The sequence below is a fragment of the Lathamus discolor genome, chromosome 15 (genome assembly GCF_037157495.1).
Source record: "Lathamus discolor isolate bLatDis1 chromosome 15, bLatDis1.hap1, whole genome shotgun sequence".
Classification (NCBI taxonomy): domain Eukaryota; kingdom Metazoa; phylum Chordata; class Aves; order Psittaciformes; family Psittacidae; genus Lathamus; species Lathamus discolor.
This window is the reverse complement of record NC_088898.1, coordinates 130101-145530: the sequence shown is the minus strand read 5'-3', so window position 1 is coordinate 145530 and position 15430 is coordinate 130101. Positions and strand designations below refer to the sequence as shown.

General features: G+C 38.4%; 1 protein-coding gene across 3 annotated transcripts in view; it reads left to right on the top strand.

Moving 5' to 3' along the window:
• Positions 1–15430, top strand: part of CCDC180 (coiled-coil domain containing 180) — a 25805-nt gene extending 10375 nt beyond the window's left edge. For 2 of the 3 annotated variants that reach the window (XM_065696100.1, XM_065696098.1), the window contains 19 exons: positions 441–616; positions 1735–1915; positions 2391–2537; positions 2809–2953; positions 3159–3275; positions 3677–3775; positions 4129–4242; positions 4910–5109; positions 5820–5881; positions 6385–6517; positions 7600–7674; positions 8590–8656; positions 8968–9118; positions 9540–9700; positions 10465–10602; positions 11637–11748; positions 12000–12105; positions 13605–13743; positions 14179–15430. In XM_065696100.1, the coding sequence (XP_065552172.1) occupies positions 441–616; positions 1735–1915; positions 2391–2537; positions 2809–2953; positions 3159–3275; positions 3677–3775; positions 4129–4242; positions 4910–5109; positions 5820–5881; positions 6385–6517; positions 7600–7674; positions 8590–8656; positions 8968–9118; positions 9540–9700; positions 10465–10602; positions 11637–11748; positions 12000–12105; positions 13605–13743; positions 14179–14310 (2455 nt within the window). In that variant the 3' untranslated portion in view covers positions 14311–15430. The remainder of the gene's footprint in view (positions 1–440; positions 617–1734; positions 1916–2390; positions 2538–2808; positions 2954–3158; positions 3276–3676; positions 3776–4128; positions 4243–4909; positions 5110–5819; positions 5882–6384; positions 6518–7599; positions 7675–8589; positions 8657–8967; positions 9119–9539; positions 9701–10464; positions 10603–11636; positions 11749–11999; positions 12106–13604; positions 13744–14178) is intronic. The other variant, XM_065696099.1, reaches the window with a different exon arrangement.

Here is a 15430-nt window from a genome sequence, read left to right as displayed (position 1 = left end):
CCTTTAGGTAATAGACAAATTTCACCTGTTTGGAAGAGACATTAAAGATGCAAAAATAATCTAATGATTTTGATGTTATTCCTCTTCTTAAACTGATAAAAATAAGAGAAAATTTGTATATTGGTTTTCATCCATGACTCTCAAAGTACATCAGTATTTACCTTTTACAGACCATTCATATTTTACAGAATATTATTTAGTGAGAAAACTTGTTACAGAAAAGCAAGTAGTTTGCCCAAATTCCCTGCAGAACCATGGAGGTAAAATGCTTGGTACTCAGTAGCATACAGCTAGCTCAAAAACTGTACCAGTATTGTGCAAATGGTAGTGAAAACACATCTCCCTATAGTCAGAATTTAAATTCTTAGAATTAATATATTTATTAAATTCTTATTTACTACTTACTCTTTCTTACTGTAATATTTCTGTTTCAATCACAGTATTCGCCTCTGCTTTTTTGAACACTTGGAGAAATGGTTTGCAGAGTCGTTGTCCAACTCCTGTGTCTTTGTGGGTGCCAAGAAAGAGGAGCTGAATTCAGAACTTCAGCTGCGTCTTCACTTGCACCAACAGAAGCAGGAGAACATAGAGACAAATATCTACAATGTTAGAGCAGGTATCCACTTGTTTTTACTCTGGGCATTCCATGTCTTTATTTAGAGAGGAACATAAGTGGACCGAGATCTGTTTCAGCATCAGTTGACTCAGTAGTAGAGGACAATAGGAAGCAGTGCAGTGCCTACTAATTCCTAGTATAATATGTTACTCATATTTAAAAAAATATGTTTCTGTCCTGTAGCTCATGCTGGCTCAGCTGCTATATTGTGCTTGGAAAAGAGCCAGCAGTGTCTTGATCAATAGCTTGATTGTAAAAGATGTAAGAAATGAACATTCAGTTTTTATTGTCAATATCTGTGAGGCCTCGTTCTCCTGGAAGTTATTTAACAAGAGTTTGTAATGTACAAAAAATAATTTTCAGAGTGTTGCAGAAAAAGAATTGCAAATCTTGGGAGAGCCAAATTGCCCGGGCCTGGCTGCTGCCCCCCGAGGGGCATGGCTCAGCTCTGTGAGCAGCACTAAGGAGCTGCAGACTGGCCACTAACCACAGCTCTTTTCTGCATGAGAAGTGTCAAGTTTTTCTCCGGGGTGGTGTGGGGGTGTGGGGGAAATGATTTAAGACTGGTTTGGTGGCCCTGAACATCTAAACTGTAAACTTCTTTTTTGGGAGAACAGGCATGTAATTTGTCAATGCCACTTTTTCCTGCAAAGAGGATAGGTGCCTTTCTGTCAGTTTTCTTCAGAGTGATTGGATTTGATTTACCTGCCCATCAGTCCACAATGGAGACCAAAAAGGTTTTTGTTTGTTTGGTTCCTTTCCACAAAAATGGAGAGAGGTATATTCTCCATTAAAAAGAAAATCCCTTTCTTTGGTTACAAGACTGAGAACAGAGATAATGGAATGTAAGGAGTGACCAAAACTAAAAGAAAAAAGAGGGCTTAGAGCAAATAAATGACATTTGTGATTTGAGTGGATTAGGAGCTGCCAGGGATACATGTCGAAGTCAGTAAAATCGAGGAAACCGAATTGGGTGTATTTTATTTGTACATTTTAGCCACTCTGAGATCTGTCTCAGTCTATTCACAGCTGCTTCTACTAATAGGTTGGCTGATGGTTGTGATGGTCACAGTAAACATGGAATAATGACTGTATTGTAACATTTTTTTTCTTGTCAGTGGAACTGTTGCTTCACAAAGAGCGTCTGGAATGCCACTGCACAGGGGTGAGGGAGGCTCTGGAAAAGGAGAGAGCTGAATTTCTCAGATTTTGCGAGCAGCAAGATAACATCTGCAAAAACTTAGAATCACATCTCCGTGATATGGAGTCTGTTTTCCTCAGTGCTCCTATGACTGAGAAGTAAGTGTGCCACAGGTGTTGCTGGTGTGAATTTCCATAGTCAAATACTCCTCACTGCTGTCTGCACCATTCCCGGTTTGTGCTCTGAGGCTGGTTTGCATGTTGTTACTCTTCAGTAAAAAGTCTGCTTTAGGAAATAAAAAAAAAAAAAAAAAAAAAGGAAAATTTTTCTTTTCTTTCTCTCTCCCTGAAGAAATTCAACCCAGAACTGAATGGATGGCAACTATTCTCATGCATTTTCAAAGCCCTGGCAGTCTTAAAGTAGAAAAGATGTTTCATCAGTTTACATTTTATCTGGTTTATTGAACCTGCACAGTAATATGAATTGACTAATTGGTTTTGAAGGATGCTTTTTGACAGCACCAACTGCTTGCTGATCTCTTCAACATGTCCATCCAGACAGTCACAATTCAGTGGGTTGCTTTCAGAATACTAAAACATTCTTGAGTTCTGAGATTTGTTCATGTCTCTATAGGTTAGTTTCTTTCAGCAACAATCTGCACTCAGAGCTACATAATCATCTGGAAATGATCCAGGTTTCCCTGAGGAGTTACCGGAACTATACAGAGGAAGCTTTTGGAAAATTAAGAAATTCAAATGTGGATTTTCTTAAAACTTGCAGGTATAGAGATTCCATTACTGTTGTTTGTAAATAGTTACTATTTCTAGGCATCTGTGTTTGCTGCATAGGCAGAACAGCAAGATTCAAGTTTATTTTGTTATTCATCTAATTTGCTATTTAAAGAAGCAATGTATTTTGGTAAGCCACTATTATTATACTGTTTTCATTACATTTGTGTTGTTATCTATGTTTTAGGGCTACTTAGCTGAAATAGCCTTTGAGAAAAGGAAGACTCCTGGCCAATTGTTTTTACTTTGCTGATTGTTTTCAGATTATTTTTGGAGGGAGGTAACTTTTCTCCTGAGGAGGTGAAGTCCTTCAGCAAGCGTCTTCAGGAAGAGAGTGAGCATATTGATGCTTTTGAAGGTTTAATCAAGACAGATATGGAGAAAATGGAATCGAGCTGCCTGGACCAGGTGTACCGTTTCCTTCCTTCAAATGATACATTAGATTGGCATATTTGATGTGATTTATAACCAGCCCACCCCTAGATTAGAACTGTAAGACTGCTATGCATGGCAATTACATGATGGAAAAAAATAGAAATGCCTAGTTCTATTATCAGAGTTTTAAAAAGTGAAAATTAATTACTTCTGTCTCTTGTTTCTGTCATTCTTAAAGGCTACTGAACTTATCAACCAGTCTGAAATGAAATTTCGTTATCTCTTTATGAGTCGAGTCTTTATGGAGAAGATCCAACAATTTTTGACAAATCTACGAGTGCGAATCAAGTCAGAGGTATAAACAGAAACGTCAGAACTTTGTTCAAATGAATTATAATAATTTCCCTTGTATTACATTGAAGGCATTTTTGGCTGAATTCAGAGTGGACAAACATTAAGTGACTTTTTATATTAATTCAAAACCTGTTTTCTAGGTCATTATAACCTTAAAACTATGTTTTTACTGGTGCTGTAGAACACTATGTGATCTTGCAGCATGTTGAATATATACATCTGAATAGAGCAGCATCTTTTTGTGTGGTGCAGTAAAGAACATGAAGTGTTGCTTTTCTTCATTGTTTTCAGCTTCTCCTCTGAGTACCAGTGCTTGAGTGTTTTTACCAGTTAGTCTCAAAGTGGAGCCTTGAAAATCCCTTGAATGGGATTTTGCTTCACTAGTATCTGTTTCTGTTTTAGGTAGCAAATTCCAATTTGCAGGCAGTGACATTAAACTCTTATCTGGAGAAGCTCTGTCAGAAGATAGATACTTGTGCCCATCCTACTGCAGATACTGAAGTAAGTTCTAATTGGCATGAAATAGTATTTAATTTGACATGGTTTTAATGTGATTCACGGTGCATGTTTGTATAATGTATAAACTAGTATTTTTGAGGTAGGCTTATGTTTACACACGTTTGGGGGTGGGCAGAAAGTGTACTTAACCTCTGAATTTTTGCTCAGGAAGGTCTTGTACCTGTTTTCCTGTTTGCCAAACATAAACCGCAGCCTCTATACAATCTCATAGCTTCCATGTATGTGTAAATGGAATGGTGAAAAAATCACATGATTTTGTATGCAAGAGTCAGCATATTTGGAAAGGCTGAAACAGCTAGCTTAGCAACTACCATCTGTAATATCATCTCTTTCAGGCCTTGACTTCAGAAGAGTTGTATGATTTTGCCAAAGTAGTGTTGAAAGAACTGAAAAAGAGGAGCCAGTATCTCGACTGCTTGCTAGTAAAAGCAATGAGCCTGGATGAGAATGTAAGATAGAATTTAAGTTCTCTATTTTACTTAATATTGAGTTTTTATCTGTATGTTTCACAGGTTTTTAAGAATCCATGCTTTGCCTTTTCAAATGAAGAAAGATCCTGCATTATGGCAAACTGTCCAAGACTTTGTAACATTAGATCAGCTTCTTTAAGAGGATGAGTAAATCAGTCACCACTGAGTTCACTAAATGTTAAAGATGTACAGTTCTTCACAATTATTTTCAAAATGTAGCACTATTCATAGATACGTATTTCATGGGTTTCTTTAAATAAACAAAAAAATAAAAATAAAATCTGTCCTGAAGAGATCTTTTTTACAAAGTGGTTGTTTTTTTGTTTTGTTTTTTTTTTGCTTTGGTTAGGTTTTAACTTCCTTGTATGGAAAGTATATAATTTGTAGTCTACGAAGGATCATTGTTCTAAAGATACGTACTTAAATACTGCTTATGATAATTGTGGGAATCTGCTCTTAACTACTTATAAGTGTCTCAGAGTTGCATAGCTCTAACAACTTTACTACTGGAACTATAAAAATCTTTCTTTCAGCCTGTGAAGCAAAACAATGTGTTTGGAAGATCTGCTTTAGTAATCAGTAACTACATGTAATGCTTTCACTGCCTAGTACAGTCAACAGGGTTTCATTTTTCCTCACGTTTCAGGAAGACTTTACCCCTCTTGCAACAGATGTTACATTACAAGATCCAATTGCTGTTGCCACTCGAACAGAATATCTCGAAGATGAGAACAAAGTGATGGTGATGGGGCTGGATCCTGTCAAATTTCCTTTGTTAAATCCAAGCAGAATGGGAAAGCCTGCAGTTGATGATTTAGCAATAAGCGTTATCAAAAATTTACTTGAGTAAGTACTTGTTTGCCTAAAGGTGTTTTTCTGTGCCTGTCTGTATTTATATTTCCTTTGCTACATACACCTCCTCTCTTCATGAGGCTCACCATAAAACTACAAGGGGTTTCCCTACAGTATTTCTAAAAGTTGTATTCCAGAAGTATATAAAGGTTTTCCTGAATTAATATTCTGTGGTTTACCTTTATATATAAAGAACTATTGAATATATTTTTCCTAGTTAATATTACTACATACTTCCTGGTAGCTGAGACTGCTTTCTTTGTAAGAGCAAGATTTCTAATAGCCAAAAATACCCCATTGTGAGTAATGTAGTTTATAGCACTGTGATAAATTTTGGGTATTAAATTTTTGTCTTCCAGAGCCTTATTTTTAATAGATAATTGCATGCTGCATACTTGAAAGAACATTCAAAGTGTGAAATGAACAGTATGACAAGTGTGTGATTTGCAAATACATATTTTAATGCATTTTTGCTTGCAGAAATTATGAAATTCCAGCTAGACAATTAGTCCCATGAAAGTACTTAATTTTTACACTGTCAGCTGTAAAAGTAATCCTATCTGCTAAATATTATCTCAGAAATTTAACTGCACTTAGCACATGGTGGGGATAGAGAACTTCCATAGTTCTCTATATGATGTATAATTTAGTATATAACATAGCATACGGTATTCAGTAGCTCATTAGCTCTTTTTTTGTTTCAGAATTCAGCCATACAGAAGATCTTTGGGCCTAAATCAGGATCACTCACTTTCATCAGGAGCAGGTGTGTCAGAATTTCTTTCACTATATTACATTAATCTGAATTGGGATTCCTAGCATGTCACCGAGGTAACCCCAACTGCCCCCTGCCAAAGTTTTCCATTTTGTCATCTCTCCTCTCCTCTCCTGAGCTTGATTCCTCCAGCCGCTTCCAGAGATACACTCACTCTCTTCCACATTCTAAATTCCCATCACAGCCAAGATCATGAATGTAGCCCTCTCGTTTTCCTTATTGCCTACCTTAATGCTGTTTCAAGCCTCCTCCCATCTACCACATACTTTCTATGATGTTCCCACACCCCAGTGCACAACCTTTATTGCTATTGGCACTGCTGGGCTACTTTAGTTCTGTCTGCCAGAAATTATTGTTCCTATAACTGACTCCTTAATGTTGTAACAAAACAGTATAGAAATGAGAACACAAACTATACAACGATAGAACAAAACAAAACAATCTTCAACTGGCGTTTATGCAATGTTCTTAATCTTTCCTTGTTAAATATAAAGCAGTTCTTCCCACATCGAAGAAGAGTTCTTGCTTTAATGTATCTGATGAAGATCCTCAGAAATCTACCTCTTGCAGCTCTGCAGCTCTGACCACCAGGAAGACGTCTCTTAGAAAACCGATACGAACAGGAAGGTAAGATCCCCTGAAAGGAGGAATTCCACTTATAATATTCATATGCAGAAATTCAGCTAAACTTTGTCCACTGCCTATTCTTTGAAAAATTATTAATGCTTATTTGTATTTACCTTCTTTCCATCTGTGCTTATCATTTGGGATCTCTTCCCTGTTTATGTCCTCATGATCAGCTCTGCATTCTTTTTTTCAGGTTTTGGCTGGAAAAACATTCTTCTTTTTCCCCTGCATCTGCTGCTGTTTGGTTTTTTTTTAAGTTGTCAAAATACAGACTAACCCCCCTCTTAAATAAATATGGTTTAGTTTTCAGGTCTGGTGTCTAAATAGTATGTCTTCAGCTTAGTCTGTAGGTAAATGAAATGAGCTACTGTAACAGAATAGAACCACAGAATCATAGAATAGTTAGGGTTGGAAAGGACCTTAAGATCACCTAGTTCCAACCGCAATATCATGGGCAGGGACACCTCACACTAAACCATGTTACCCGAGACTCCATTTAAACTGGCTTTGAACACTGCCAGGGATGAAGCATGCACAACTTCCTTGTGCAACCCATTCCAGTGCCTCACCACCCTCACAGTAAAGAGCTTCTTCCTTATATCTAACCTAAACTTCCCCTCTTTAAGTTTGAACCTATTACTCCTGGTCCTATCACTACAGTCCCTAATGAAGAGTCCCTCCCCAGCATCCTTGTAGACCCCCTTCAGATACTGGAAGCTGCTATGAGGTCTCCATGCAGCCTTCTCTTCTCCAGGCTGAACAGCCCCAACTTCCTCAGCCTGTCTTCATACGGGAGGTGCTCCAGTCCCCTGATCATCCTCGTGACCTCCTCTGAACTCATTCAAACAGTTCCATATCTTTTTTATGTTGAAATGGAGCAACAGAAGAGTTTGAAGAGCCACTGAGGAGAGAATCCTTTTTTCCCATTAAAAACTTATTTTCACATAACACTAGTTTTAGGGTTACATTTTCCTGAAATTTTCTTCAGTTTCATGTCCATCATATGACCAACCTGCTCAAATAACCAGCCAGAGAGGGAAAATACTTGTGGATAGCTTCAAATTAATGTTTTGCCTCCCTAGAATACAGAAGTACACCAGACCAGTTCTCAGTGACAAGGAATTCCAGATATTTGAAGAGAAGCCTCCAGAATCTGAGTAAGTTATGTGTATTTTCAGAAATAGAAGTTGATCTGCAAAAAAACCCCCTACCTATGTATTTATTTATAATTGTGAACCGTAGAGTTCACCACTGAATTTTGAGATATTTAACCTTGATATTTATGGGTTGAAGTGTTTACAGAACAGTTCCTTTTTGCAGCATAATAATAGTGAATCCATGGTCATCCATTTTATTCTGTTTAGTGTCTGGAATGGGTAGCCTCATTGGAGCTCATTTTGTACATTTACAAAGAATGGGCTGGAAAATGTAGAACAGTCTGTCTTTCAGTTATTTTCACCTCGAAGATGATTTATAAATATTATGCACTACATTCTTGTGCTCAATATACATTTATATGGATAATCAGGGAACAAACTGTTTGGAAGGTGATTTTTAAACAGTTCTATTCTCCTCTAAGAAAATGTAAATTTTTTATATGTAGAATTGAGATATTTCATATGCACTACACAAAACTATTAAAATTGATGCCTAAGGTGTTTAAGTGCTTGGGAATTTTATTCCACATTGTGCTTCAAAATACTTCCAGTAAACAGCTAGACCCACCTTCAGATGTTTGTGGTTTATCTCAAATGGCCAAGCTCCTAAGGTGAGGTTTCAGGACAGGATGCCCCCATGGCTGCTTTGTTACATGGAGTTTTCTCTCGTGTTTCCAATAGCTCCTCAGCTCTGGTACTTCTCCAGAGGATCTGCACTGATGGGGTGAAGGTTCTGGGGCATTCTGAACATTTGTTTGTGTATGCTCTGAAAAATGTATTAAAATAAACCAAAACAGTATATTAGAAAAACAGTCAATACTGCCTGTGTGGTCACTTTACAGAATGACTGTATTTTACGTTTGGTGGGGTTTATCTATTTATTTATTTAGTATTATTTATTTCATTTATTTTCAGTACTTTTAAGAGGATTATTATGAATATTCTCTGGACAGGTAACAACAGCTTGCTCTGCCTTGCTGAGGTAAGAAAACCCAAGGTCTTCTCCCTAAGATGTCAGCTGAATCATTTGGCTTTTTGCAGTGTCTGTATGGCTGTCCAGAACTTCTTCATTCAGTGCATTTAATTTTTAAATAATATTTGGCACAGTGTATTTCTAAACACAGTTTTCTTCATAAGCATTAACTAAACATTTCAGAATCAGAGGAAGAAAACCGGTCTCAGGTAAGAGGGTGATTGATAGCCTTATGTATCCCTGTTTCTATTATATGCCTAGATGTGACTTGTTTGAATGTGTTATCAACAACTTTGCTGGTTTATCTTTACCTCCTGAAGGAATTTTACCAAAAAGGGAAGCCTCAAGTCACAAAAATCACACTGCCCGAAGGCCTGCCAGAGACATTTGAACATTGTGCAGAAGTGCTCAGACAGAATCTTTTGTCATACCAAAGTCAGACAGATGATTACTACAATTCCTGTCTTATAGGTAAACTCATTCAATAAAGACTTTTAGTTTCTTGTGTATGTAATTTTTCAGTTATGAAAACTGGAAATTGCAGTGGTTGAGATTTATGTAGCTTTCTTAATCCATCACACTCAGTGAGAAAAGTCCAGTTGATTTTACTGGAAGTTGGGCCAATATTCTCTTTTCTATACCATTGGCTACAGAAGGTGTGGCAGAAGGGCACTTGGCTGAGTTAAAAGATCTGTACAAGGTCACATCTTTTAACAAGTGCATGTTTCTCAAAACACTGGACCTAGAAAAAGGAATGGCAGGGACAGAATCTCTGTCAGAGAAAATTCCAGGTTGTTTGACCCTTGCAGCATACATGGAACTTGGCTGACTGTTTTTTCTCTGTGCAATTAAGACTCCTGTGTCACATAAATATCTTATCTTTTCCAAAAAGAATTTCAGGATCAGTTGAAGTTGTTTGAGAAGGAGCTCTCTTACGTCTCCCTGTTGGCGGTTCATAGCCTTTTCAAAGAACATGAGCAGAAGCTCAGCTATTCCACTGGTCAGGTTCGTCTCCTCTTCAGTAAACAGCTGGAAGACTGGGAGAACCTGAAGGTATGTGTCATGAACATCCGGTAATGCTTCCAGTGGAAGCAATGCTAAGTGCATCATAATTATAAAAATATTGTTTTATTAATCTCATTGTTTGTTTAATGACTCACTGCTGAGCTGGCCACACGTCTGGTTTTTGTGTTTGCAGTTAGTCTGTGTAGTCCTACTGGAAGCTTTGGATTTCCCTTAACTCAGCCTTTTTTCTCACTGCTTCCAGCACAGGACTGGCTCTTTACAATCTTGTGCAGCTCTGCCTGTCATTTGACACTTAGATTGTGAACTCTTTAAGGGCTGCGAGACTGTGGTATGGCTACACAGCTCATACTGCATGGGTGCACTTCTGTGTAAGTACTACGGCATATGGATGGGTAATGAAATATCATTGATTACAAGTTTTCAAAAGAGACGTATATTTGTCCAGTAATATCAGACCTGATAATAGAATCATAATGAAGATCACACAGGAAATGTTACAGAGCTGCATCCTGAGATTTAAATTCAGAAAAAATACAAATATAACCCATTGTGTTTACCACTTGATAGGAGAGATTATTATTAGTTGAAAACAAACCCCAATGTGAGATCAAAGGCGTGCTGTTCTCCAGCAGACAGGCAATTTGGTATATACTGCGTTAGACAGCCACAAAACACACTACATTTTCTTTGTCTTTCTGCATACCTTTATATAGAATGTGTGGGTTTACTTCCTTATTATGACTCAAGTGCGCATTCTTTACTGAAGGCATTTTTTATGTTTTTACTTAAAGGCTGCATACAAGAATCAGTTACGTCCCTCCCTAGGACACCCAGGCAACTTGCTGCAGCTGGATGCTTTGTGTCAAGAGGAACAAAAAAGGCAAAAAGAGCAAGCTGATGGTATTCATCTCAACATGCAGATGCTGCAGGTAATTGTATAGCCATTGCTCAGCATGAACTTACATGTTGCATTTGGAAAAGAGGGTACACCTTGAATACATTTTTCCTTCCCATCAAAAGTAAACTGGAAAATGTTTTCAGTTTTAGGCAATCCAGTTCATATATCTTGTAACTTAAAAGTTATGCATTATAAGCATTAGATCAATATAAACATAAATGCATATGCACATGTACACATGTTTTATTGTGGAACTAACTGGTCTTTTGTATCATTCATTGAACATACTGAGGAAGAGACGACTTAGATCTATATGGTAAGAATAAAGATAAATGTCTAAATTGGGAGCAAGAGTGACGTCCTCTGGTTAGTTATATTACTTGCAGACAACATATGTCTGGAAGGTTTTCTTCTGTATGCATTTCATTAGTGCAAATAATTGACTTTTTTCTACACAAGAGTAAGAACTGGAATAAGAAGATATTTACAGGAGAGTTTTGGGAATCAAAACACTTTTTCTGCTCCATACTCTAGCATTACTGAGTATCAGTTCCTTGGCATTAATGTTTTTAGTTTAGGCCACTGACTTAAAACGCTATAGTGTCTGCAGAGTATATATATATTTAATTCTGAAGTAGTATCCCCTTCTCCTCTTAGCTCTGCGAACACACACAAAACCACACATTCCCTGTTTTAGAATAATACCTTGGCGGAACATTAGCACCCAAAGTACACGAATTCCAGCATGACCTTTGCTTTGGGCAGGAGGATGCATTTACAAACAGCTGGTTTTAGCAGGTTGAGGTTCTTAACCCAAATATACAACTAATGGGCACCTAACACAGAACTCTGTAGGTTTTTGTACTTTAGGTAATCAGGTAGTGTTAAGAACACTGCAGAGAGGCACTTTTAGACTCTTATGTGCAACTTAGAGCCTTCTGTGTGTTATCTGCAGCTGCTGCAAAACATTAAGGTTGGACGCTTGTGTAGTTCCTTTGGAGATAAACTAATAGGAGATCAAATTATCACAGGAATTCCTCTCCCTTTTGTCCAATGTCACAACAGGACTGTGCTGCTGAGTGTGCTCAGAACTTTGTTTCTGCACTAGCTGCCTTCACTGAAAAGCTGCTTCTGGAATTAGACGAAAGTGTCACTGCTGATGATGTACAAGTACCAAGTAAGTAAAGAAGAGATTTCTTGATCAGGCTTCTGCTTCCTTCTCAAAGATTGCACAGACTTTCCCTGGGAAGAGGAGGCTTTTATGTGCTATAGTACTTTAAATAGGTAGATTAACACGATAAAACATGCAAAGCTATTTCTTGAAAGTGAAGAGAACTAGCTGCATATATTAACTTCAAAACAATGGTATTACTGCTGTTGTTTTGTTGCTGCCGAGTATATCTCCTGTTATCTCCTGTTATCTCCCAGAAATTGAAACACCAAGAGAGAAAGCATCCACTCTAATGCACCATAAACAAGCTGGATTTCCTCTAGAAATCTGTGAAGTTAAACAGATAACTGAACGTGGGAGCAGGTAACATCTGAAGCTGCCAAGTGCTGTTCTATGTAATTTCTCTTCTCTAAACTCATATCAGGCACTGTACTCATAGTTTTTTTTTCTGCACTTGTTGAAACTGCTGAATACTATGCTCATAACTAATGATGTCATTTAACCAGTTAAGGTCAATTTAGGTAGGCAGTGATTTGAAAGAAGGAATAGCAATGGTTAAAAATAAAAGTGAATTAAGTATTGTATTGTAAAGCAATACAATTTCAATATTATTACTATCATAGAACCATAGAATGTTTTGGTTTGGAAGGGACCTTAAAACTCATCCAGTTCCAATTCCCTGCCACAGGCTGGGATGCTTCCCACTAGACCAGGTTGCTCCAAGTGCTGTCCAGCCTGACCTTGAACAATGCCGGAGATGGAGCAATCACAACTATCTTGCACACCCTGTGCCAGTGCCTCATGACTCTCACAGTAAAGAATTTCTTCCTTATATCTAACCTAAATCTGCCCTTTTTCAGTTTGAACCCATCATCCGTTGTCCTATCACTACAGTCCCTGATAAAGAGTCCCTCCTCAGCATCCCTGTAGACCCCTTCAGATACTGGAAGCTGCTATGAGGTCTCCATGCAGCCTTCTCTTCTCCAGGCTGAACAGCCCCAACTTTCTCAGCCTGTCTTCATACGGGACGTGCTCCAGCCCCAATCATCCTCGAGGCCTCCTCTGGACTTGCTCCAACAGCTCCATGTCCTTCTTATGTTGAGGACACCAGAGGTGCATACAGTGCTGCAAGTGGGGTCCCATGAGAGCAAAGTAGAGGGGCAGGATCACCTCCTTCGACCTGCTGGTCACACTCCTCTTGATGCAGTTCAGCACACAGGTCTTTTCTGGGCTTGAGCGCATGCTGAAGCAGTTCATACTCAGTTTCTCATCAGCCAACACCTCCAAGTCCTTCTGCTCAGGCTGCTCTGAATCACTTCTCTGCCCAGCCTGTAGCTGTGCCTGGGATTGCCGTGACCCAGGTACAGGACCTTGCATTTCACTTTTTTGAACTTCATGAGGTTGGCATGGGCCACGCCTCAAATGTGTCCAGGTCCCTCTGGATCCTGTCCGTTCCCTCCAGTGTATCAACTGAACCACACAGCTTGGTGTCATCAGCAAACTTGCTGAAGAAACCTCAATCCCACTGTCCATGTCACTGACAAAGATGTTGAACAGGACCGGCCCCAAACCCTACCCCTCTGCTAGCCACTATTTATCAATTCAGCACTTTCAGATCTATGAACATACCATGTATTTGCACTCAGAAGAGATGAATTGTATTTACTTTGCAGAGACCCTGGAGTTCTAAAAGAAAAGGTGCTTGTACTAAATAAGGTAGTTTTTAGGATAAACCTTTTGTGGAGATTAAAAAATAATTAATCTTTTGCACTTTAAATGCAAGTAACATGAATTAGTATAATCTGCTCTCTTTTCTAACTTGTTCTCTCTCATACAGTGTTTGCTTCTTTTGGTTTTTAAAGGACTTGGCCAGGAATACCCATGACTACTCTTGCAGACAACGCAGATCATGTTCTTTGCAGGGAAACTGCATCAGTTACAACAGCTAAGACTACACTGGGCCATGTAGCAACAGTAGAAGCAAGAGATGCTGTATATAAGGTTGGTCTGTGGGAAGCGACTGTGACTTAGGAAGTTTGGGCAAGAGCCAGAGCATGTTCTTTGTTTGAGATGCATGCTTTCCTCTTCATTCTCTAGGGAAGGCTGCTTTTTAATCCTAGGGGATAACAGAAGTGAGGTGAAGATCTTGCGTATATGAATATTTAAATTGCTGATCTTGATTGAAGATATCAGCAATTTAAATATTCCTGGTAACTGCTGATATTGCTGATAATTTAGTTTCAGAACTCTTTAAAAGGGACACAGAGGGAAAGCAGTGAATAATTCATTGTCCATATAGTTCTACTGCCAAAGGCAGAAAATAAGGGGCTTTTATGCAGTCTTCTGACACAGTGAATCAGGACATAGATTTAGGTAAAATAAAATTATATTTCTTCACCATAAGGACAATTTTGTCCTTTGTTGTTGTTCATACAGAAATACAAAAGTAAACTTGAGCAGCAGTTTGCCCAGATCAAGGAAGAAAGTACAGCTCAGCTGCGGGCAATTCAGCATTGGGAAGACTGGTGGAAACGATCCATCCACAAGATAAAGCAACTCTATAGATGAGATCAGTCAAGTCTTACTGATGTCCTTCTGGTCATTGTTGGTTGTAAACTGACAAGTTTGTACTAATGTCCGTGTTTAGTCCATCAGAATCTGTTTTCCTGTTGCACTGAACCAGTGCAGTGGTGAAAGGAGCTATATCTTGCCTCTTGAAAGAAACAAATCTGACAAATGTGTTGTAAATGAAATGTAGACTCTGCACCACTTCCCAGTCAGATCTCAACCAGAGTAAAGTTAACTCATTGTGGGGCTAGCTGTAATTTGAGAATCTAAAAAAAGCTAGAAGCCCAAGCAGTGGATTTATACTGAAGTTCATATTTAAGTGTCAGGCATGACTGAATTTGTCTGTGTCATGGGGGAGCCTGAGGTTATAATAGTCAAAGGCAGCCTCTTTAATAATGGAATCCAGCAAGAAAACATTTTCTTCAGCACAGGTGAAGCCTTTCCCATGAGTATCCTCTCTTTCTTCACCTTCTTAATGACACAGCTCACTGCCTGAGTTTTAGAAATTTGAAATACAGGTTTAGAAATTTTAAACAGTTGAAGAATATTTTCCATGCAGTGGTCTACAGGTGAGATACTTACCTGCGATCTGGAATGCTTTCCAAAGCAGGGCTTGAAGATAAAGCACCGCTTTGTTCTAGGAGGTCAAGCAAGTTTATTTAGGAGTAACGAAGCTACCTTCAACCATATCACTTTTAGAAAACTCTCTGAACAAATTAGAGGAACTTGAGTAACTATTAAAAATGCTTTAGCTGGTCTTTGTGTTTATTGAGACTTTGTCATTAATTGCAACCACATCTCTTTCGTGTTTGTTTGCATTTGTCGTGAACCCCAGAGTTGTAAATCAGTTGTGGACAAATATGGTAAATGTCAGTGAGATGGTTTTAGAAGCAAGGAGACATTCTGAATGCATCTGGCTCCTGTGTTCTTCCAGATTTGTAACACAGAAAATGAAGCAAAGGGGGAATGCATCAGCTGTGCTCCTAATGATGCAGTATTTCAAAATGTGTCTATTACATTTCCTGAGGGATTAGCTATTTACTCTGTACAGACACCTGGAAGTAAACTGTGCTTATTAAAATAGCTGAAACTACATTAAAATAACCAGAATGCCAATGTA